At 41.7% G+C, this 24,328-nt stretch overlaps 1 protein-coding gene across 3 annotated transcripts; it reads right to left on the bottom strand.

The window, feature by feature from the left end:
- Nucleotides 1-5,953: 5,953 nt before the first annotated feature.
- Nucleotides 5,954-18,787, bottom strand: CIPC (CLOCK interacting pacemaker). 3 transcript variants are annotated; one of them, XM_080595645.1, is made up of 5 exons: nt 18,068-18,467; nt 16,913-16,993; nt 15,300-15,474; nt 14,227-14,396; nt 5,954-10,333 (listed from the first exon to the last, which is right to left on the bottom strand). In XM_080595645.1, exons 3-5 carry the CDS (start codon nt 15,370-15,372, stop codon nt 9,455-9,457), a joined length of 1,122 nt encoding a protein of 373 aa, XP_080451771.1. In that variant the 5' UTR covers nt 15,373-15,474; nt 16,913-16,993; nt 18,068-18,467; the 3' UTR covers nt 5,954-9,454. The 3 variants fall into 3 exon arrangements, with proteins under 3 accessions (XP_080451771.1, XP_080451770.1, XP_080451772.1); XM_080595644.1 differs by lacking the exons at nt 16,913-16,993; nt 18,068-18,467 and adding an exon at nt 18,657-18,787; XM_080595646.1 differs by lacking the exon at nt 16,913-16,993.
- Nucleotides 18,788-24,328: the final 5,541 nt, after the last annotated feature.

Here is a 24,328-nt window from a genome sequence, read left to right as displayed (position 1 = left end):
GCGACCAGTTCCTCACTCAAAGTCCTCTTATTTTATCTTCTACCTGATGCGATTTCTTAGACTATGGAAAAGGAATGGAAAATTACAGTGCATTGAGAGCAGCATTTGATTCAAAACATTTTGTCATGCTAAGAAAATACTGCACACCAATACCGATCACCGAAATGAGATTGAGTGCTGATATTACACATCATAAACATCACATCTACACCAAGATCTTCTTTGAGATAGAGACCAGGGCAAATCTCAAAAAAAAAACCAACCCAAAAGCACACGTTAGACATGTCAGTGCTAATGGTACTGCCTGTTGGCCATTAAGTGCGAACATAATTGCCAATATCAATTTCATGTTGTTATGAGTGCTCAGGTTAAAGCAGCTCTGACTTGCAGCCTGGGTGCCATGGAAATGCACAAGAAGAGTTCAAAATGAATTGAGTGCAGCTATATTTGGTTTCATTCCAAACAGAAACAATTCCAGGCAAATACAGACCTATTTTCAGTCACATTTATATTTTAAAAGCAGTCGTCTATTTACTGAAAACAGATGTGCTAAGGACTGGTCTTGCATCAGAATAGGGTACAATAAGGGAATTATAGAAACACACCCAAAGTTAAATTAAGCTTTGGGGAACACCAGGGTGTTTTCCTCCCTTCCCTGTACTAATATGCCATGCAGACAGTGGCCTGCTACTGTTATTGTCATTATTTTTGAAGAGGTAACGGTGATACTTTGCAGGATTACTGAGTGCTTGAACCAACTGCCACTACACTAAATAATCTTGCAGGTGCTCCTCTAAGGTGTTCATCCATGCATAAACAGGCCTTATAATGACATGGAAAAGGAAAAGTTATACCGGGGAGTTACCTCACCCCCAGGAATTCAGGGTCTTTATTGGCATTCATCTGCTTCCACTCACCCACCTGAGCACATTGATAAACCAACTGCTTTTACAGCGGCTGGCTGCAGTCTCTCTGGTTGGTAGGTGTTAAGGTGCTGGAGAAGCAGTGGGATTTGAAAAAAAAGAAAACCTTAGAAGCTGCAGTGATGTTTCCCGTAAGTTTGCTGGCTCCAGGATCAGGCAGAGGCAGTGCATCATTCTGCTTTGCCTAACTTCACTGCCTGAAGTTTGGCAGTAGAAAAACATGAGCAGGGTAACATTTTTAATGTGCAAGCAATTGTTCTCTCTGAATCTCAGCCTTTCAATGAAATCGACCACTTGGCTTTGGCCGTGAGGAGTATCTCCTGAATGCTCAGCTTCATTTCAGACTGCTAGAAACTCACCAGGGCCACTGGTGCATCTGTGCACCAACACCTCACTCCGAACAGCATCGCCTAACTCCAACAGTCCCTATGGATGCACTGCCACTGCAGACCTCAAACACGAAAGCCACAGACCCTCACCTGCAGGTCACTGCTTTGCTCCTGTTCCACTTGGGACTGTCTGCAGCTCCTATTAAATATCTAGAGGCTTTTCAGTATTCAGATGACTGTCATCAAGCTCTGGCTTGCCTTACTTGTGCAATTACTGCAGAAAGACGTTTGGGAGTTCTTTTTGGCCCTCTCACACGTAACTGAGGTCAGCCACCCGCCTTCAGAGTGTTCTCAGACAGCATTACTGTGCAGATATGCTGCATGGTCAGCCGTAGGCTACTGATTAGTGAGATGGGAAAGCCAAGTTCAGTGGGATGAAGACTGTCCTCTCCTGAATTCCAAGTGTGTTTGGGCATGCTGCATAGCACTGTCATTTGCATGGGAGACAACTCTTAACAAAAATACAAGTTTCAAAAGATCAAGCACTTCTAAGGACTGGGATGCTAGTGGATAAGACCTTGGATAAGACTGAGACTTTAAACTTTGCAGTATTTAATGTGGTGATATATATATGTCCAGCAGATAATGCTGACAGCTCACTGGTATCAGACTGCTGCCTTCTTACCTGGAACATTATGGCTCCAGTCATGACCATCTTCTCCATGGCAAGAAACCTCCTAATTCTTGTCGGCTGTTCTGGTGTGTCACACTCATGACACCCTCCCTCTCTATTGAGATGCTGCTGTCCTGACAATGCGTCCCCAGCCTAGAGAATACTCTGAGCACATCAAAATTGATTTAAGAGAATTGTGTTTTGTAGCATGCAAAGATTCAGGTTTTTAAAAAACTGCTGGAAACATTGCTGTTAGCTTCTGGGTGGGAAGCAGCACAAAACCAATAGGCATTATTAACATTTACTCTGGGTAAAAACAGCTTTCCTAGCATCTACTAGTATTTCATACTCTACACACTAAGCACTGCCCATCTCACAAAAATGCTCATTGCATTGAACTCTGCCGCTGTCGAGTATAGTACAAGGCCTACCTGGTACAGCAGTGGGTTTTTTTTGTTTGTTTGTTTGTTTTAAACCAAGCAAAACCCTTATTTTATTTTTTAATTATAAATATTGGAGACATTGCAGAAAAAACGGTATTTGTATTCACCAAGCTAAGAATTTTCTCAAGAAGAGCTGTTTTATTTTCACTTAATCAGGATCTGCCTATAAGTGCCCTCCCGTATCTCAGACGATTGGGCAAGTTCGGCTGTCTCTACAAGATTTTGCCTCTTCAGCATGAGGTGATGGAACCACTCTTCAAAGCTTGGATCCCGTTTCCTGTACGGGCAACCCAGAAGAAGAGGATGAGGGTTAAGGGAAATAACATCTTCCCCCACCCACACTGCCCAGAACATTTCCACACTGCTTGAAATTCAATGAAAAGTGAGTGCTATGACTAATGCTGCAAAACACCAAGCTTCCAGACAAAATACATTTTCATTTCCAATAAAAACATGGGAGTTTCCCATTGAAAGCACATTAATTTTTCAAGCGGTCCTATCTATTAAAAAACAATAAGCATTGGTTTTCTGTCTGTTATTGGATTTCTTAGTCCTCGTAAATTTAAGTGGCCTAAAAACCCCCTACTACTGCTATGCGAAAAAAGTGAAATTGCCTAAGTGGGCATGGTAAGAGGCATTCCAGTTCCATTAAACTAACTCAATTAATTTAATCACCAGAAGAACAAGAAGATAACAATGAAGAAGTTGATGAAACTCCCCTTTTGGCCCTGAAAAGCCCCACATTTCCTCTATTTCTTAAAATGTATGAGATGCAGAAGAAATCTTTATGCTGGCGCTGCTCCATTTCAAGATGGAAATTATATTGCTGCAGTGCAGAATGGCAGAAGCTTTTCAGAAGAATTTCTGTTGAGCGCTTAGAAAACAGCCAGATGTATTCCTCCCATATCATAACAGCTTGATTTCCATTTTCAAAAAGTAATTCAGGACATTTTAAACAACAGCTATTAAACATTTTTAAGTCAGCAAGTCTGAATAAGTTGTGATTGAAAATTTAACAGGAGATATGCAAGAAGATCTCCAGACCATCAGTACTACTTCAGTGAATTTCAAACCACTAGGCAAGATTTCAGTGGTCTAAGGAGAGGGAAAAAACTAATAGAGCACCAGCTTTTCAGAGGGTATGAACATAGGCTGGGTAACAGGCAGAAAACAATGGAATAACCTCTGATTTTGGATTAATCAAGTCCGTAAACAGAAAGCAAAAGTAATTGAAATTAAAGACTCTCAAAAGAAACAGAGTTGGTCAAAAAATCGCTATCTTATTGTGATGAACTGGAATTTAAAATCGACTGAGGAAAAACATGAATATATTGATATTTCTGATGGATGTTTAACAGTTTGTCATATGACACACTTAAACCAGAATTACACGAAATTAGCTGGATGTTGTGAAATGTATTACAACTGTAATTTCCTATTTGTATAGAGAGATCTGTCAAACATCTTCTGTTAAAGTGAAAACAATATGAAATTTGTTCTTGACTAACATTATTAAATATCGTCTTCAATAATTCGACCACAAATTACAGGTAACAATGAAGGTGGAAAAGTTCGGAAGTAGAGGTAAATAATGCATGAGACTGTTCTGCTTTCTGGCTGCTTGGAGTATGGAAGGAATATGGAAACGTAAGTGGAGGACAGGAATTCACTAACCTTAAGAACAACAGGTCCAGAGATGATTTAGACTTCGAGCCTGATGCCATGGCTGCTATAAAAATGAGACAGTAGCAGTACAGAAGGTTGACACGGTAGAACTCTTCTTACAGCCCTGTTTTGCTTTCAGTGCTTCATTTAAAAATGTATTTAAATAATTTTAAGGGATCCAAAGAAGACGGACACATGTGAACAACAGATTGAAAAGATTTGAGAGCTTAATCAGTTCCTTTAACAAAGAAAGCTGAGGAAAAGCTGAGGAATGACTTGTTTGGTTCATAAATGCCTACAGTGAACACAGCAATGTCACAGCACGTACTTGAGCTTAGCAGACAAAAGGTAGAAGATCTGACAGCTGGATACTGAAAGACAACACATTCAAGTTCAACATAAAAAGCACATTTTTAACAGTAAGTAATTACCTTTTGAACAATTTGGGTGGATCTTCATTGCTAGGCGCTTTCAAATCAAGGCTGGATGCTTCTTCTAAAAACACACGTTAGCTCAAATGAGAATTTGAAGAAGTCTTGGAAACTGTGCTCCACCAGAGAGAAGGCCAGAACTCCTGGTGTTTCCTTCTGCCTTATGATTCAGATTACAGGAATTTACACTCAACAGTTAAAGTAATCTCATGGACTTACCCCAAAACACACAGATTTAAAGAGAAGTCTCGTGCACTTCCAACACTCTGGACCATATAATACAGTGGGGGGCCGTATGACTACATCATACCCAAAAGGCAGCAAGATACAGCTAGAGTGTAAACCTGTGCAGGCAGGGGCCCCTATTTCTGTCCCAGGAATCACGAGTAAGCAAGCAGTAACAGCAAGCTACAATCAGCCTAGTGGGTGCCAGAAATTTTGCATGCCAGGAGATTCCTCAGCCCAAGCCCGTGGAGACCTCTGCTCCTTTCAGACTGTGTGTGTGTTACAAGAAAAAGAAGATAGATACAGTGCACCAAAAGGAAGCAATTGACTTTTCTGGTCTGCGTGAAATAAAGGTGAACAGGCCTGACACCCTGCAGATAGACTTTGCAGTTTAAAGAAAAATCTATCTAGAAGAGACGGAAACATAATTCTGGTGAAACATTTTCTGCTTGAATTGCACCCGTACCCTTCAGGAATACAAGGGTTGAAAACACTGAGTTTGCATTCTCAGGGAATAAAAACACTTCGATTGATGTCACTCCTCCTTGGATGCAAAGCAACAAGGTTCAAGGTATTGCTCTGCCTGGTTCAAGTAAGAACTTTAACCAGAATCTCTTTACCTTACAACAGGACCTCAAGCCACAAGGCTGCTGGGCGTTCCAGGAACAACTGCCCAGTTCTCGCTGGAAGTTTGATCTTTGAACAAAGGAAAAAATAATGTAAGGATGGCCACATTTTGAAAAGTGTGTTTTATTGAAAAGTAGGTATACAGATTCAGCTGAAGAACATTTCTCCTTCAAGAGAGGGAGCAAAATTTCACTCAAGTAATTCTTTCAGCAGCCAAGATACCCACTCTCTCACTTCACAATTCAGAATTTCTGCATATCTGGCTGACAGGATTGCGATAGTGTAGGAGTTCACCCCGCACAGACGGTGAGCATTATGTACAGTCATCACATGGAGATAACAGTTAAGAGATTCAAAAATTCTTCCAGGTTTCTCATGACAGATCTATGGCAATGGTCACCCACCGCAATGTATTTTTAGTGTTCTGTACAGCCCACTTTTACCCATGCTCCTCCCAAAACCCCTTTAATTCATACATACTGTTAAAGCGCACATGACGCCCTTCGGAGAGGAATCATAGTATCACTTTTGTGATCTGCACTTTCCCACATGGGAAGCATGCTCTTGTGGAACTATGTAAAGCATGCTTTGGAATTAAGGACTTTGCAGTTCAACAGCATTAGACTAACCCATAGGCTTGTCAAGTATATACTTTATTTTATTCATATTTCACAGTCTGTTTCTAAAAAGATTTAACAAAAAGGTCATGTTCTGTAACAGAGTTCTTAGGCTACTTTATTCAAAGCTGGCAATGGAGACTTAAAGTACAGAAAATGTTTACATTCCAACTAAAGCAGTAGAACTGCAAAAATACATAGCAAAAGTAATCAAAAATACCAACATTTATTAAAACTTAATAGAAAAACAGCAGTCTGTCTGAGCCATCAAGCTACCATGCATGCGTGTCAGCAGCACCCGAAGCCCCAGCAGACCGTCTCACTGACTTTTTAGACTGGGACAGCTGTCTTCAGGCTAAGTTGTTAATGCAAAGTCTTACTCCTTCAAACACCAAAAATCTGTAAGTTCAGTGCTTACAGGTTTCCAATCAGAGGCTAATGTTTCTGCTCATCTCTACTGGACCAATTCCAGACCCTGTCCAGAATCAAGATCTATTCCGGTCCTAATACAGTCAACTAATTTTCTCAGAACAGCTCCAAGCTAACCTATTTTATTAAATTGCAGCCAAGAAAGGAAAGCTCTTACTGTTTAAAGCCTTACCAGGGCTTCCAAGAATAAAGGCAGCTGTGAGAAACTGAATAGAAAGGTATTTCAGGATGGATTTATTATTACGGGCCTTCAACAACCTTTTTTATTACTGCAAATCTTGATGAAACATTTATCTAGGGACATCCTATGGGGCCCCAGATTTACATATAATAGTTCTAGAATAGATTTTTCTAGTTCAGCAAATACCGTAAGTCTGGCCTGGTGGCTAGTAGATTTCTAACCAGCTGCTGGAATTTATTCACAGACTTACTGAGATATATGCTAATATAAATTACACCAGCTGAAATGCCCATCATCTATAAGCACACGCTTCAGCCCACCCTCGGTGCTATTGGGAAAAGTGTACGTGTGGACTAAGTTTCCTCAGCTATGGTCTCCTTAAGTCAAAGGGCATCACCCTGCGAGGCCAGTTTTTCCCTTCCTTTTACTCCATCAGAGCAGTGGAAATAGGATGGAGAAGAGACTCAATATTAGGAAAGACTTCTTTACTGTGAGGGTAGTCAAACACTGGAATAGGCTTCCTAGGGAAGCCTGACTCCATCACCTTGTTTTGTAGAACAATCACTTCCTAAAAATATATACATTCTTAACTTCCTATTCCCCTCTATAATTGATGGGTCGAATAAGTATTTTACGAAAAATAGAAAAGATATCCTATGCACTTTCCCACACCTCACCTTTATGCTTATTACAGGTATCAGATGAATGGAACTACTCCCTCCTCTCCTCTCCTTCCTCTAAGAAGCTCAGGAGAAACAGTCTTATCTTCTAGGATTCTTTTGTGCACACGGCCCAAGGCACCATCACATCTATGCCCCCAAATGTCATTTAATGGGGATATCACACTTAGTTCCAGAAGAGCTGGATATGTCCTACTTTATTACTCTGTATTATGCTGCCTTCAGTGTTGCTGGAGTTTGGATATTGCTGTGCTGTGAGTTATGAGACATACTATTACACACAATCGTAGCAGTTATATTTAGACAAAAAACGTGATAGAACACAGCCTATGAAAATTTTTCTCTTAATAAATTCCCACGTACGGCACTAGCCTTCAGCAGGTGGGCAGGATACCAGAAAAGGCATTGCTATGAGTTTGTTACAGTTCAAGTAGGGCTCTAGGGTGAATCCTGCCACAAAATTTCTCTTTAAGCCTATAGGTAGTACAAGCTTGACTCACATTTCTCCTCTTCTTGAGGCGCGTACAGCATTTCTTTTCATCACTCTAAATAGGGGGAAACCCCTTAGAGAGGGAAGCCTCTTACACTTTCTCTAATGCATGTATTTTAGGAAGACTACAAAAACATTCTTCACAGTCTTCTGCAATCTTGATTCTCAGAGGCATCAGAAAATGAAGAGGTCTAATCATAAATTAGCATGAGATCTGCTCTACTTTCAAGTTCCTCTTCTAAAAATCTGAAGCAGCTGATAGAAGTGATCAGAGCATCAAAATACCCAGTGACCTAGACAACAATTTTTTGAAAGCATTTTCAAGTGGAAATAAACACACCATAAACAATCCAGATTTCTTACCCTTCTTAGGAAAAGACATTCTTAGCTCTCTTACGCAGCCTGCCTCTGAAAAAAAAAAAAACACAACTCCATACTGGAGGGACTGACATAGTTAAGTGCTTAGACAAGCTGAAATGAAATAAGCATCCATAGAACAGCTTTTGCAACGTGACTACTGTGGATGCCTACTAATAAGGCCTAACATCTTATGCACAGTGTAACTATATTTCAAGGCAAGCAGGCTAGGAATGATAAATTGATGTGGAAGAAAGTGGTTTTGGTGTTTGTTTTATTTCTTTAAGTTCAAACTCAAGTAGGTCAAGTTTTTAGGAAGATTATCCAAGCTGACACCTCTTTTATAATAGATATATTCATCTGATTTCTCTCAATAAAGAGGAAGGGAAGGGAGATGGGAGAAGGACTTGTTACACCACAGGCCGTCGTCAAGCTCCTTTTCTTTTCACCTCTCTCCTTTTTTCATACTTAGCAATCTGATTTCACAGCAAAAAAGGAGTTTAGTCTTGTAAGTTAAAGATACACAGATAAAATGGTAAGCAACCAGTCTCCCTATCCTATGTTAACGCTGGTGAATGAGTATCTTCCTTATACCATATTTAAAACAGCCTCTGCAGTCTACCAAGAAAATCCAAAGCCACTTGCCTTGTGCACTTCTTAGCTATTAATGGGTAGTGCAAATAAACATGGCTTTAGAACAAACGCTTCCAACACAAGCCCTGCAATTTTCACTCATCTTCACAGACCAAAATCAAAAATATACTCATCAAAACAAGTCATTTCACTTATGTGCTAAGATACTCTTCACTTTGGTCAACGACTGCAACAAACACAGAATACTGCTGCAGCACAAGCAAACCTCCACTAGTTCAAATGTGTTATAACCCCAAAAGCAAGACACTGTCACGAAAAAAAAAAAAGAGACAGTGCCAGTCTAAACTTATCACCCCACAAACCTACACTTCCTCTCCTCACACCAGCTCCCTTCATCTACTTGCAACTGCTGATGGCCCAATACTGGGGTCTGTTCTGCTGGTCCATTCTCAGAACTACCTGAAGATGGAAAGAGGAAGAGGCATGCTAGCAGAATACTGCAACTGGCTGTCTTCTCACAGCAAGAACAAGAACATGCCAGCAGAGCACATCCAAGCTTCTCAAGTCCAAGTAACTACAGAGTTAGCATGGAGTTCAAGGGCACGCTGAAGTAGTAAGTACCCATCCTGTCAAGATCCCACGGTGCTATTCCAGTCCCACAACTGGCTCTGAAGACAAGTTGTTAATGGCATGCCACTTTGTAAGTCTTGGACTCGGAGAATGCTCAAGCAAAAGCCTGAGACAGGAAATAGGAGGCACAAAAATAACTTAACAGCTATGTACCTTTTTACTACATGTTTGGATAAGCGGAGTCTTCGAGGTTGCTATTAGCTTTCTCTGATCCTGTTAGAGATGCTTCTAGCTCTGCCCATGACTGTGGAGCATTGTTCTTTATTGCCTCTATGAAAAGCTGTGTTTGGTGCTTCAGCCTGTCCAGCTCAGCCTGAGTCACCTGGTTCTGATGAATGAGCTCCTTGGTTTTTAAAGTGATCTCCAGCAATCCTGACCTGCGCAGCACGACGAGCGTGTTCTGAAAACGTCTGCACTTGCTTTGCTGTTGCAACAGCAGCTCAGGCGTAGTGCAAGTCTCTTCTGGTATCAACGGGGGACTCCACACTGCAGATTGCATCGGCGTCTGTGCTGCACTCTCATTCTCATGAGGGGCACACTTTGCTGCCTGCAGAGTTCCGAAAGGCAAAAGGGGAGCCAGACCTGGGAGTTTCTGAGCATCAGCAGAAACACGATGGAAACCAGAAAGAGCTGACGCTTTCCCACTTGTCACCAAAGTTGAAGGATTCTGCTGATTAGAATCCTGAGGGGTCTTAAAGCTAACTGGTAGGTGGGCAAAAGGACTGGTGGGCAAACCTGTGCTCCTTGATACAGGGGAAGTCTCCGTCTTGGGTGCTTCTGTGCAGAGTCGTTTATGGCAACTGGTTTCCTGACGATCCTCTAGATCAAAGGAGTGATCTCTCTTGCAAGGCTGTGGTGCTATTTTGGGATAAGAGTTCAGGATGGGCAGGTAGTTAGTGGAGTCATTTCTCTTTTTCCCAGCAGGGTGAGCGTTAATGGGAGGTGGGATTGATGGGTGAAGAAACACTAGCTGTGGCTGAGCTGGAATCACTTCAAAGGATGGCTGGACCGTCCAAGACTGGAGCTGGGAAGAACTGCCCTGAGAAGCATAAATGGGGACAAACAGAATTCTTACAACAATGCTGTAGAAAAGGACCAAAAACCCTTAAGCGAAACAGATGGACTGTGCCATTTCTTCATAATACTTGATATATACTATTCACTATAACACATTGTGAGCAACCCTCCTTCAAAATCATCCTCCTCTGCCAACAGAACATAACACTAGAATAGAAGCTGTAATCCATAATCCATTTATTATGGAATAGCAAATATTTAAAAACAATTCAATCTGAATTTATACATTCTTATTTAGGAAAGTTATTTAGGAAAGCATTACAGTGCATGCCTTTATTGTAAAATGCTAGTGTAAAATTATTACTGACTTGAGGCTAAATAAGAAGGGTACAGAAAACCTGAAATATAATTAAGCATCGCAGTTATGAAATATTCTAAAATAGGCAAAGACTGCTCAGATATTTGAGGAACAATTTAGACACCCTCTTTGTCGAAATGCAGCAACTATAATCCTGTCATTTCTATTCTTATAGCAGGCTTTTGAAATGGTTATTTAACATAGACGACAGCTGTTCAGTAAGTCTTCCAATCTTAAGTACAATACATGGTTTCAATAAATTTAAAACCATGAATTTGGGGAAAAAATGCTGAATATCAATCAATTCAAGGAAAACTGTCTGTTTTAAGCCCCAAGCAGTTGAATTCCACACCTTTGGTGAAATGGTGCGCACTGAAGCCTTAAAACCATTATATTTCAGGAAAGATGTTCAAGTTTTTATTCCCTCCCACAAGTCATATTCTTCAGTGCAGGGGGGGAATACATCAATTTTACAAGACATTACTACCTCTTCCTTCTCAAATACACTACTAGGGATCTTTATGAGATCTCCTGGCCAGAAAGTATGCCTGCTTTTCTGTAAACACATCAAATGGTCTAGTAAGTGATCTTATTTCTGGGAAGAAAAAAAAAAAACAACCACCACCACCACCACCTTACTTCCCATATATTTAAGTCATCACCATTACACGTACACTAATACAATATACTGTCAAGCTGCTCTTCCAATTCCTAAAGCTTACAACTTGGAATGTTACTGGCAGGCCTGCCAAGGGCACAGTTTTTAGCTAGCACTAAGACATTCTATTATTTTTGGAACTGACTCATCTGAAATCCATCTCCTTTACATCAGTCTCATAACGTTTAAACTGGCAAATGATAATGTGTTTTGCTAAAGTCCACTCCCCTCAGCAGAGGACTTTTAACTCATCAAAAGCAGGTACCATCCACTGATTTGGACACTAAAGCTCAGAGATGAGATTTGTTTACCAACTGTGACACAGAATCCTTTTCATTCAGTAGGTGAGATGTTTACGTAACATGGGTACAGAACAACTACCTCTAAAAGTTAACATTATGTCCTTATTTCACAGAAGAAAGAACACATTCAAAAGCAAGGTATCTGGAAATATGAGTGGTGAAGTGTATATAAAAGACCATGAGGAGTGGTGGCTGAGGGAACTGGGGCTGTTTAGTCTGGAGAAGGGGAGACTCAGGGGAGATCTTACTGCTCTCTACAACCACCTGGAAGGAAGGTGTGGGGAGCTGGGGGTCGGCCTCTTCTCACAGGTAACTAGTGATAGGACTAGAGGGAATGGCCTCAAGTCACACCAGGGGAGGTTCAGGTTGGAAATTAGGAGATATTTCTTCTCAGGAAGAGCAGCCAGGCATTGGAACGGGTTGCCCATGGAGGTGGTGGAGTCACCGCCCCTGGGGGTGTTCAAGGAGAGGTTGGACGTGGTGCTTGGGGACATGGTTTAGTGGGTGACATTAGTAGTAGGGGGATGGTTGGACCAGATGATCTTGGAGGTCTTTTCTGACCTTAATGATTGTATTATTCTATGATTCTAACACCAGGCAGAAGATGCAGTCTTAGGAAGCAAGGCTTTGGGGTCAGAAGTTGTCATTTACTGTACATTTGTACAATACCTAGCACACCAGAGACCCAAATTCATTGAGGCCAAGGGAACTGTGGTAACTGTTCATCTTGCTCGTTTTTTTCTTAGCTCCGCTATTCACTTTCTTGTCCTTTCCACTTCTATTAAGTTCTGCTCTTGTTCTCCTACACAAAATCTAACTTTCATTAGAGGAGACATTTATTTTTACTAATTCTGCAGTTGTGGTTTTTTTTTTGTTTGTTTCTTTTAAAAGAAGGCTAATGTCCTGCAAATATCAGCACCACTCATCTAGAAAGCTTTCCTGCTTATTAAGGACTTTGACCAGACTTACAGAAACCTTGCCACAGCAGTACTGTGTTTCAGAGAATTAAGCCCTGCCTGATTTTTTGTAACGCTGTTAGCTGTTTACACTCTGAAACCAGGACAGCAGGTAAACATCACCATGCGGGATCAGAGCGGATCTAGACAGGAGGATGATTCTGACTGAAAGTGGAACAAATAAACTGCAGTAACTGGGGATGCTGTGTTATTTTGGTCCAGTGAGCCCAACTGAGCACTGTGTTGAAAAGATCATCTTACTAGGATGACCAGCATCACTACCTGAGGTAACTAGGCCTAGTGGAAAGAGCTAGAAAGATGCTTCATCATTCTCACCTCGACTTGTTGCTTTTGTTTATTGAAATAAACATTTTTCAATGTAACATGATTGTCCTTAGATTTGAACGTTACTATGCACTGCTGAAAAGAACCGAGTCTGTTAATTTTATCTACCTTTTCCTCCCCGCTTTTCCCATTTGCTCCACTACCAACTTTTATGTTATATGTATTATTTAGCTACTTCTCCCAGCTGTTTGTGACATGAGCAAGATTTTAACATGAAACTACCACTACAATCACAGTTTAATTTTTGAGCCCCAGGCCAGCAGCCTTTGGTGAAGCTTGCCTCTTTCCTACTACGTGAAAACTTCAGCATTTGTTTAGACAGTACTTTGTCCACACATCTAGGAACATGACTATAAAACGAAATTGTTTCTTGTTAAGCTAAAGCACAATTCTGATCTGAGCATTAACTCCTCCACAAATGCATAACCTGCCAAACACTAACAGAAACCCATCTCTGTGCTAGCACTGACACAGCATCCAAGTAGAACAGGTTTTGCTTGTTTTCAGAACAGATTCCATAGAAAAAGAATCAGGATCTATACCTTCCCCCCTTGTCACTGTATTCTCAGAAGTATTCTAATCATAAAAAAGGCTGTAGAACTTTTCTTCTGCTAAGAAAACATGAGTAGAAGCAAGAAGTCTAGTAGTATGGCAATACTTTGAACTTTTAGCTCTTGCACCTTCTGTTACAATGCAGAACATTTCAATGTCTCACAGAAGTGTTGGAGGAAAAACACATAACGTGATATTGGAAGATATCAACAGAGAATATAATTGTTGCAGTGAGAGCCATCACATGTAATTAAGAGAAACAACTGTTGAAGTAAACGTACCACAGCTAACTTTAGGTACAGGTTTAATTTGTTCATTTATAACATTCTGGATTAGGGTTTCACATCACCTATAAAGCACCCTTAGGACCTAAGAACTTGCAAGCAAAAGCAGTCGTCCTACTTTACTGTCTAAATTGAATGAAAAAGAAATCATCAAATTCCAAAAAGAAAAACACTTTTTTTTGTTCGATCTTTGGTGCTATTTACACAACATTCATGAAGATCTATTTTTTGCAGATTCATTTGAGACAAAGAGCAAATGTAGCAGAGCCTCTAATATGTCACATTTTCCCTTTCTTAGTGATTTCAGCTGCCCCTCAAAAGAACAGGCTGTCACTAACAAAACTTTTCAGGCTGCTCTTTGCTTTCCAGACTGTAACTTCCTACAAATCTTTTTTGAAAGGAAAATAGTTTAAAAAAATAGAAACTCGCAATATTTTCCAATATATTATTCCTTCCTTACCTGCTTAACAAGAACATTTTTCATCACGACCATAGGAGAAAGTGCAGGAAAGGAGTTGCTTGCGGTCACCGGGCATGGCCAAGGCCCATCCTCTGCGTTCCAACACAACGCGTTCAGCACGTCCTCCGAGTCAGTCTGCTCCATAGCACTCAGGCACTCCGAACTTCCATCTGCCAGAGGTGGAATTCAGCTGTCAGTTGTTTCACATACAGCACACTTGCTACCTCCTTTCTGTTCTATGACTCTGTTTCCTTTCAACCAAGCCACCAATGAGTAAAAAAGTTTGATTCTAGAATACCAATAAAATTAGAACTGTTGTGACAGCTGTTGAATGGCCTTTATTAAAAGGCTTCATATTTCAGGACAGTTCTCATGCAGGTATTGTCTCCCACAAGAAAACGATTACTTTTTGTTCTTTTGTGTTTAGTCTCCAAGGAACTACACACTATTATGGAGACAGCTCCAAAGCTTGGTGCAGGAAAGAACTACAAGCTCCAGCACTGCCACAGCTGCAGTCTGTGCTGCAGTCATTGTGTATCTTGACATCTATCTACAAATCCAGTAACACAGGTCTCTCTCATTAAAGTTAAAGCATTAGATTAAGCATTTTTAACATTTAAAGCCAATCTTTGCACAGTTTTGTGGATTATTAAAACATAACACCATTTACATTTTACTGATGTTATAAAAGTCACTCTTTTATTAGGCTCCACTGACAATCTAGCCAAATTGTAAGAGATACTAGATGGCATAATCCAATAGTTCACTGATCACTGGCAAAGAACAAAAATTAATCTTTCCATTCCTACTTCTAGATTCTGAAGTCTAAGATTCTTCCATTCATTTCTTTATTAGGCACATTTTAAATTCCCATGCCTTTAAATGTATAGAACGAACATGAAGCTCCACTCCAAAAAAGGATTGACGGTAGGATGATTTTTCAACCTTAGATACAAAGACCCTAACATGTAACCAGAGACAAACCATAAGAGGTTAGAATTAGATTTGTGTAACAACACCAACAAACACAAAGTCTGAGAAAAAAAAAAAAGTAATGTAGTCTTTTTCTAAACCTGAGTATCCAGAGTCCTTGTCAGATTCAGTTGCCGCCATGCTGAAGTGATGGTTCAAGCTCTTCATTGCCATCAGTTTGCCCAATAGCTTCTTGAGGGTCTCAGTACGCAACTATTTTGTCTCCATGCTTCCACAGTGCTGGAGGCACTTTTCAACACCTTTTCCATTGAGGAACTACAAAAACAGTTAAAACAAAACAGAGACTTCCTCTGAATCTAATGAAAATTCCAACACTATAAGTCAACAAAGGCGGCTACATATGTCCTTAGAGAAATCTGGTTATCTAAGGTGTGAGGCATTTGTTAAGCAATCTGTAGAATGCAACAGAATTCCCAGTTTCACATTCGCTACGTTTATCACACAGTAAGTCTAGCAAAGACCTCCCAGTAAAACCAGTTTATGCCCTGCAAAATACTCTAAACCATGCATGTTTAACAACACATTACAGAACAGAAAAGATAGGCAGTAATTTTTTGCTTCAACTAACATGTTACTTAGTAGAGCTTTCGGGACTCAAGTCTTCCCTCTGCCTCAGACTGATATTTAAAGTTTCAAGAAAGATCCCACAACCCCATCTTTCAGTCCCCTGCACCAACTGCAAGGGAACAATATCACAGTAGACGTGGCTTTTGGGTCCTTTAGCATAGATTAAAATGATGCCGAAAAGCCTAAGGCGTAGGAAGAATGAAATTAACTGCAGCAGAAATACAGTATGGATTTTTTTTTATTTGTTTTTTAAAACACATTATTGCTGTGAGCACCATCAATGAATTGAAAGAATTTTAGAAGAACTACAGACATGGATGCAGTGGAAGGGGCAGAATGAACCTGTGTCATTCATCTCCTTCCTTCAGCAGCTGAGCAAGTCAAGCATAGAGCACAGGTCAGCCAGTTTTACTGAACTACGTGAAGTAGAATTGTTTCATACTTAAAATTACTGACTAAAATACATGGCAGATTCATCTGAAAAGCACACTGCTGAAGTTATTTCTAACTCTGTTACGATTTCTGACAGACAAGGCAATAATCCATTACTGTGCACATCAAGTTAAGAAATAGGAATGTAATTTCTTGAACTGCCAAAAGTGCAATGCGCAATTCTAGATTGCTCTGAAGTTCAGCACCATGGGTAACCAAGATAAAATAGAAGATACATTGTATATGGTTGTTATCTGTAATTAAATCAAGACTCTCTGAGTGAAGTGGCATAGTTGTGCATCTCTTTTCACACTGCCAGTAAATTAAGTGGGGACTTTCAGAACAGAAGCATCTCAAATGAGTCAAAGAATGAGATGTAGATAGAAAACTAACATATTAGAGCCACTTCTCCACCCATAAAGGCAAAACAAGCTAAGAGATAGTCATAAACATTTTTCAAGAATTAAAGTTGTTCAGTCCACACCTATCTTACAAACAGCTACCCCAGGCACCAAATCCCCAAACAAGTCAGCTGTGCTGGCTGAAGCCCATAGAACAAACAGCGCTGAACCTCCAAAGCTGTGGTTTTGTTATTACAGTCTGTTTCACTCTCAGAGTGAGGTAAGTCTTGTGATCAGAGAACATGCTGGGGATGAAGAAATCCATACTGCTAAAGGTGCAACACATACTATACCTGCAATCACTCCTGGCGGAGTCTCGGCCTTAGAAATGCCTCCTCACACCCTTTCAAAACAAGAACTCTGGAAGGCTGAAACTAAAACTAACAAAACCCAGAAAAATGTAGACCTTCTATACCACATACTCATCACAACGTTCAGCTGCTTCCTAAAGGTAGGCAGGCTTGCTAAGTCTAAAAGTTCCTGCTTCTCTTATAAAATAAAGATGAGACTGGCTAACAGAAAAGCAACAGGATTAAATGCAGAAATTGTCTAATAGTATCTGTATAAATTATGTTTCTGTGAAGCAACCCTTTCAAGTTGTATCTCATGTTAGAGCTGTATATTTAAACCACAAAGACAGGAACTCAGGAGACCACATAATAGTCAGATCGGCAGCCCATTAACAGCAGCATCCAGTGATAGTTACATCAAATGACACTGCAGCAGATACATTGTGGAACAAACTACGTCAAAACGCAAATTTCATCTTAAATCCTGACAGCTGGTTGTTAGAGTTGTGCTCTAAGTTCTTGAGCCTGGGCACCTCCAGTGATGAACTCTGTACATTAGATAACTGTGGTGAGATGCTAGCGTGACCACCTACAAAACTACAAGCAAGACAGAAAAATGCTCAACAGAACAGAACTTCTTCAGTAGCCTTCTGCCTCATTTTTCTGTCTTCAGTCACACCTGCTGACCTGCTAACAGATAGAGGACAGACATAACTACATAAAATCAACCTAGATACTGTCCCTCCTTTGGGATCCTTAACAGAATCTTCTAATAAAGTCTTGTCAAGGGATTCTGATCAGGAAACCCAGTAAGAAAAGCATGTAATTATATCATAGAGAAAAAATGCTGGCACTTCAAGGTAAATATCAATACATATGTCTTAATCAGTTTGAATTGTAACCGGGTTAAAAGTTACAAAATATAAATCCTGCTTCACTGTGTCTTTCACTAACAGAACAGCTCAGCTGAATGCTCATGGCACAAACAAGTTTAAACGGAAGATGAGGGTTCAGTCCTGGTCCACGCTTCTATTGCTTACCCCTCTCCAAAACAAAAGTATTTCTCTTGAGGAAGTGATATGTATGGATGTTAATCTCCAAAAATCAGAACTGGACACAGAACGAGGGCCAGATGTGAGTTTCATGCGAACACCTCACCTGTTAGCCTCACATCACAGGGTCATTGAGCATCCCGAGCTGGAAGGGACCATAAGGCTCATCGAGTCCAACCCCTGGGTCCACACGGGACCACCCAAACATCAGGCCCTATGTCTGGAGTTCAAGAAGCGTTTGGCCGATGCTCTGAACACGCCCGGTGCCGTGACCACTGCCCTGGGAGCCTGTCCCAGAGCCCGACCCCCCGGTGCAGAACCTTTCCCGAGCACCCAGCCTGACCCTGCCCTGTCCCAGCTCCACGCCGCTCCCTCGGGACCTGTCACGGGAAGGTCTGGGAAGGGCTGTCACCTCTTTTTCTCTTCCCTTCAGAAAACAACCAACCGAGCACAACCCACAGCGAAGCGGGCACTGGGACCCCCCGGAGGCTCTCCCTTCCTCCCTCCCTCCGCAGCTGCGACAGCCTCACGGCGGGCCCGGCGAGGCCCCGCGCAGGCAGCCCGAACGAGCCTCCCTTGGGGCCCTCCATCGCCCCCAGCCCCCTGCGGCAGCCCCTCGGGACCCTCCAGCGCCCCCGAGCCCCGCGGCCGCCCCCCGCCACCCCCGGGCCGGGCCGGGCCGCACCGCCCCTCACCTGCCCGCGGGCCGCCTCAGCGCCGCCCGCTCCACGCATGCGCGGCGCCGCCACCATGGCGCTGCGACCTCCCCGGCTGCGCCCAGCGCCCGCCCCGCGTCGCGCACGCGCAGCTCCGCTGCCTGCCCCCCCTCTAAGGGGGGCGGGGCGGTGTAATGGCGGTGTCGCCACCTGAGGGGAGAAGGCGGGAGGGCGTTCAGGGGTTGCGGCCACAGGCCATGGAGCGCTGTGAGGGAGGGGTGTGCAGCTGTAGGTGCACAAACGGCCGTCAGGTCTGTCAGGAAGAAGGGATAGCCCGAGGTGTCGATTTGAAAGCCCTTTGGGGAGCCGCCTCGCCGTCAGGGAGGTGGCAGGAAAGAGGGTTGTCGCTGGAAAAGCGGGGGTGCATCCAGCTGGCCGTGTGCCCGCGGCCCAGCGGGTGTGTGGGGGCTTGGAAATGTGTGCTGCCAGGCCTGGGCTCCTGAGGGGTCCAGGCAGGTGAGCAGGGCCAGGAATTTGGGATGCTGCTGGAGTTCACAAGTGCTGTGCAAAAAGTACAGTTCAACGCCCTCACAGGAGTCCAGGCTGCTCTAGAGGCTGTCATACCCCAGGAGTGAGAGGGCAGCAAAAGCCACGCGCTAACAGCCACCTACAAAGTGAGGGAGGCAGCATCAAAGGTCCAAAGACTTTAAGCTTGTCATCTCAAAGAGGGAAAAGAGCAAATGGAGGAGCTGTCATGAGCAGATGAGGAGCAAAAGATACCCTTATTCTTCTACACGGTAAATACAAGGTAGTGAAAGGAGTGTGTAGATTTGCTTTCCATGAACTACAGAGAACCAAGGGCAAATAAGTAGGTGGAAGTGGATCTTTTGGATCAATGAATACAGCAAGAATGGCTATTCTTATTCTGAGAACTCCATAAACACTGCCAGCACCTAAAAGTCTGTCAGAATATTTTGCATTTGGAGATGATAAGCAATTTCATGACAGAAAACAGAAAGGGGGTGTGTAGAAGGGCTGAGCAGCGACAATGATGTCCCTTGAATAGAATCATAGAATATCCCAAGTTGGAAGGGACCCACAAGGATCATCTAGTCCAACTCCTGGCACCACACAGGTCTGCTCAAAAATTCAGACCACATGACTAAGAGTACAGTCCAAACGCTTCTTAAACTCTGACAGCCTTGGTGCCGTGACTGTATCCCTGAGGAGCCTGTTCCAGTGTGCGACAGCCCTCTTGGTGAAGAACCTTTTGATATCCAGACTGAACCTCCCCTGTCACAGCTTTACACCATTCCTGTGGGCCCTATCGCTCGTCACTAAAGAGATTAGATCAGTGCCTGCCCCTCCACTCCCCCTCGTGAAGAAGCTGTAGGCTGCGATGAGGTCTCCCCTCAGCCGCCTCTTCTCCAGGCTGAACAGGCCAAGTGACGTCAGCCGTTCCTCATATGTCTTCCCCTCTAGGCCCTTCACCGTCTTAGTGGCCCTCCTCTGGACACTCTCCAACAGTTTTACGTCCTTTTTGTACTGTGGTGCCCAGAACTGCACACAGTACTCGAGGTGAGGCCGCACCAGCACAAAGTAGAGCGGGACAACCCCTTCCCTTGACCAACTAGCAATGTTGTGCTTGATGCACCCCAGGATACGGCTGGCCCTCCTGGCTGCCAGGGCACACCAGTAGAATAAGCAGGTGGAAGTGGATCTTCTGTATCAATGAATACAGCAAGAATGACTATTCTTGTTCTAAGAACTCCATAAACACTGCTAGCACCCAGAAGTCTGTCGGAATATTTTGCATTTGGAGATGAAAAGCAATTTCATGAGAGAAAACTGAAAAGGGGTGTGTAGAAGGGCTGAGCAATGACAATGATTTCCCTGAATAGCAATATATGAAAGAAATACTTTGATTGTTATGATGGTCTTGTTAAAAAACTGAATCATGCTTCTTTAAAAGATCAACATGATCTAATAATTCCTGATTGGAAAAGAAAAGGACCTTTAATCTCAGCACAGTCTCGCAAAAAATGTGGCACATACAAATCAAACAAAAATGCCTGGGACGATGTGAAATGACATTGCCATTTTGAAAAAGTGACAGAATGGGTTCTAGTCCTACTAATTCAAAGTGCTGTGAGAGAATGGTAGTTACACATACTTCTAGAATGAGTTTTTAAGTATACCAGAGCTGGCTCTGCGTACATCTGAACGGTACTGTGAGATGTATGATATCCAGGCTGCGGATTGGGATCCCTTACAGTTTCGGATGTTTGGGTTCTGAGGAAAAGCACGTTAAGAATGCTGTTGCATCATGGTGTTTGCTCAGGCATGGCCCTGATTGCCATATCTCCAGAAACAACCCTCACTAATGTCCACAGAGACCAGATTTCTCAGAATATGGAGTGCCCATGGGTGCTCACTGAAAACAGCTCATCAGAGAGCAACCTGTATATGGGAGACAAGCTGCCCGTCAGTTCAGGTGACTGAGAACAGACCTCAGCTGTGTGAAACCAGGCCTTCATCCAAGAGACAACAGGTAGGAGAACTGAACTACTGTCTTCTTCATAGAGAATTTTTCTCAAGGTAGTCAAGGTAAACCTCTGTTTTAAATAAATTAAATCTTATCACCTGAATTCTCCCTGAATTCAGTTGAATTAAACCTTAGGTTTATACTGAGCGCTATCGCCTGAATTCTTTCTGCTCTAAAACATGACTTTTTTTGGTTTTAATAATATATGTAATTTTTCCTTTCCTTCATTTGATTCTTCATTGGTACAAAGTCTCATTTACTGTGTGCTTTCAGTGATCACTGTCAGTTACAACAGGATGTTTTCCCTTTTTCATATGCTGCACTGTGGTTTGTTTGTTTATCCTAAAGGTGAGCATTTTGGCAAATGAATGTTAACTTTTCACTTCATTGTTTATTTTGGTAATGCAACAGGAAAAGAGTGAAAAGAACATGGGTAAAGTATGACCGCATGTTTACTCAGTTTAGGTGTTTCAACATTTTAATTTTTTAAAAGAGGTGTTAAATCTCTTCTTCCAGGAAAAGATGTAGAAATAATCTTTGATGACTTAAGAGGGACAAAAGCGAGTATTTATCCAATGAAGCAGTCAAATAATAGGTCTTAAGTGTTAACTGAATAATTAAAGATGATGATGCATGGACTTCATATACATGCTTATGGAACAAAGAATCTTTTGTCCTAACTCAGCAGCAGAAAGAAATTTTTGGCACACAGTGGAAGTAAAGCATAACCAGGTCAGAAGAACATGGTTTCAAAATGCGTTGTCTGAAATGGAGAGGTTAGGTGTTTGTTTGAAAACAACAAGTACTCAGTCTATTTTCTTTATACCTTCACTGATTTCTTTTGCTGTCACTAACAAAATACATTTCAGTAGATACTGCATTAAATTAGCCTGCAAATAAATAGCTTTATACATCTCACTTCATTGAACCAAAGTCCAACTTCTGTATTTGATACAGATACCTTGGTTCCTTTTATTTTTCGTTTTTGTCATGTTAATACATTAATAGGAGAATATCGTTCAAATGATGCCTTTAAGGTTTTGTCAGTCTTAACCAAAGAATGAATAGATACGGATACAAGTATTTGCTTTACATTTCAGCAGAGGGGCGCTAGATCTCAAACGCATTTCCTTTCAGATTTGTGTTAGCTGGGTTGCTGTACATTGAAACAATAAAATCTGTTTAAAAAGACATCCCACATACATTTTTTTAATAATTAATATCTTATTTAATACATATTAAAGCATGAAAGATATTTTGTGATCACCTACTCTGACCTAAAGTTTTCACAGGTCATAGAGTTTCACCCAGCTTTCATGTAACAAAATTTTTCTCTAGAGAAGTATTTCAGCATTGACTTGTTTTTCTTCTACATTTCAAGTTTATCTAGCAATGCTTCCTTTTCAAAATACACATCTTTCAGATTAAGGTATCCGTCTGCAACTACATCTTTACCATAAATGTCTCCAAATTAAGAGAAAGCAGAATCAAAGTTATTTAACAACAACGGATGAATAGCAAAGATGGCATACCACATGTAAAACAAGCATCTTCAATGCTCTTGACTCTCTTCTTTATTGCATTATGTTGGAGGACAACAAAGATAGCTTTAATACCACCTTTGCAACTCCTAGGCTCTTAGGGCAAATAAGAATTTGGGGCAAATATGTAAACGAGCAGCCCCAGGGGCTGCTTTTAACTTGTGCAGCATCAGACTTCAGCAGTCCAGAGTACTTTGGAGGGCAGCATGCTCTCTAATAGCCTCCAGCAGACTCTTCCTCTTTTCTGGGTCTCCAGTACAGTCTCCAGTGTGGGGAAGGCTGCAAGGTGTGGAAAGGTGGCTGTATTTAATTTAAGTGATGCAATGCAGTCAGGGAGATCTCCTCATGATATTGTTATATTCTGATGAGGGAACATACAGGATTTATAGTGTTGTCATGTAAGAGATACTGTTTACTCCAGAGTGGGATAGTTGGCACATTTTGCTGGAGATCAAAAGATATTTGGGTTTGGGTTTTAAGTGCTGGTGGTTGCTTTGGGTTGTTTGTGTGTATGTGTGTGTCACAAATAACGAGTCTGCTAAGGTCATCTTTACTGGCTGTTTAATATGGGCTGTAACTTGTCCAATGTCTTCATTTTTCTAGTTGCATCTTAATTTTGTGAACCTGAGAATGGTGCAAAGTACCTTCGCGTTCTCTGTGGCTTTCTGCATTCTTGCATTATTTCTAATAACCACTGGGTGTCGCATGTCTCTTTGGATTGCATAGATGGAGAAGGTCAAACTTGGTCCAATCAAGGACTGTGGACATTTTTTTTCGGAATGAAAAGGGCTTTATTTAATTTACATAAAATAACAATAAATACTTTAAAACAACATTATTTATATAGCAAGGACAGCAAGTACAACAGCCTAATTCTCCACAGGGTTTTGATTTATTCCCAATGTCATTTTCCCAGAATGACACATTGTTTGGTGGAAAAAAACTAAGATGTCAGTAGGTAATTAAAGATAGTCTGATAGCGCAAATGCATAATGTAGCAGAATTAAGGCTGCACTGGCAATCTCAAATCTGTAATTTCCTAATTGATGAGAAGACCACATAACTGTATTTCAGAATATTATTGTGATAAGGATTTTGGCCTGTTACTTCCTATCATTTTTAAAAGCAAATGAAAAGGCAAGAATTCATTACTTTATGTGCAAGGCTAACAAATGTACCTCATGCAGAAGAGAATTTGGACTTTGACCCTTCAGTACAGACGTCTACTAGGGATTAAAGGAATAGCCATGTTAGTCGCACATAGAAGGATTAAGTTTTCTACAAACTAGTCTGTAAGGAGATCATATGATACAGTAACGTTGATGAAGCCGTGTGTTGTGCCTCATAATACAGATAGCACAGAGCCCAGGATATGGACTGGACGTAGGCTTCCCCAAAAGCTCGGGTGCCATTCGTGACTCACTTTCCCTGTAGGTTTGTTACTTTAGATGGCTGAATTCATCTCTGGGTCCTCTTATAGTGCTTGGGGCTTTGCTTGTTAATATGACAGTGAAACATACAGAATTACTAGAGCCATATGTAGATCTGGCTTCTGATTCCCAGGGTAAAATATGACCCTCTGTGATAGGGGATGTAGAGGGATCCATTTTACCTCTAGCTTGGAA

This window comes from Anser brachyrhynchus (genome assembly GCF_964034855.1).
Source record: "Anser brachyrhynchus genome assembly, chromosome: 5".
Taxonomy (NCBI): Eukaryota; Metazoa; Chordata; class Aves; order Anseriformes; family Anatidae; genus Anser; species Anser brachyrhynchus.
The sequence above is the reverse complement of the archived record's forward strand: the minus strand, read 5'-3'. Positions and strand labels throughout refer to the sequence as shown.

Excerpts from the sequence above, each read along its gene's own strand:
- CIPC (XM_080595644.1), bottom strand. The coding sequence starts at position 15,372 with ATGGCAATGAAGAGCTTGAACCATCACTTCAGCATGGCGGCAACTGAA. Across the intron at positions 14,397-15,299 it reads CAAGGACTCTGGATACTCAG|ATGGAAGTTCGGAGTGCCTG; the intron begins GTTTAGAAAAAG and ends CACCTCTGGCAG. Across the intron at positions 10,334-14,226 it reads AAAATGTTCTTGTTAAGCAG|GGCAGTTCTTCCCAGCTCCA; the intron begins GTAAGGAAGGAA and ends TATGCTTCTCAG.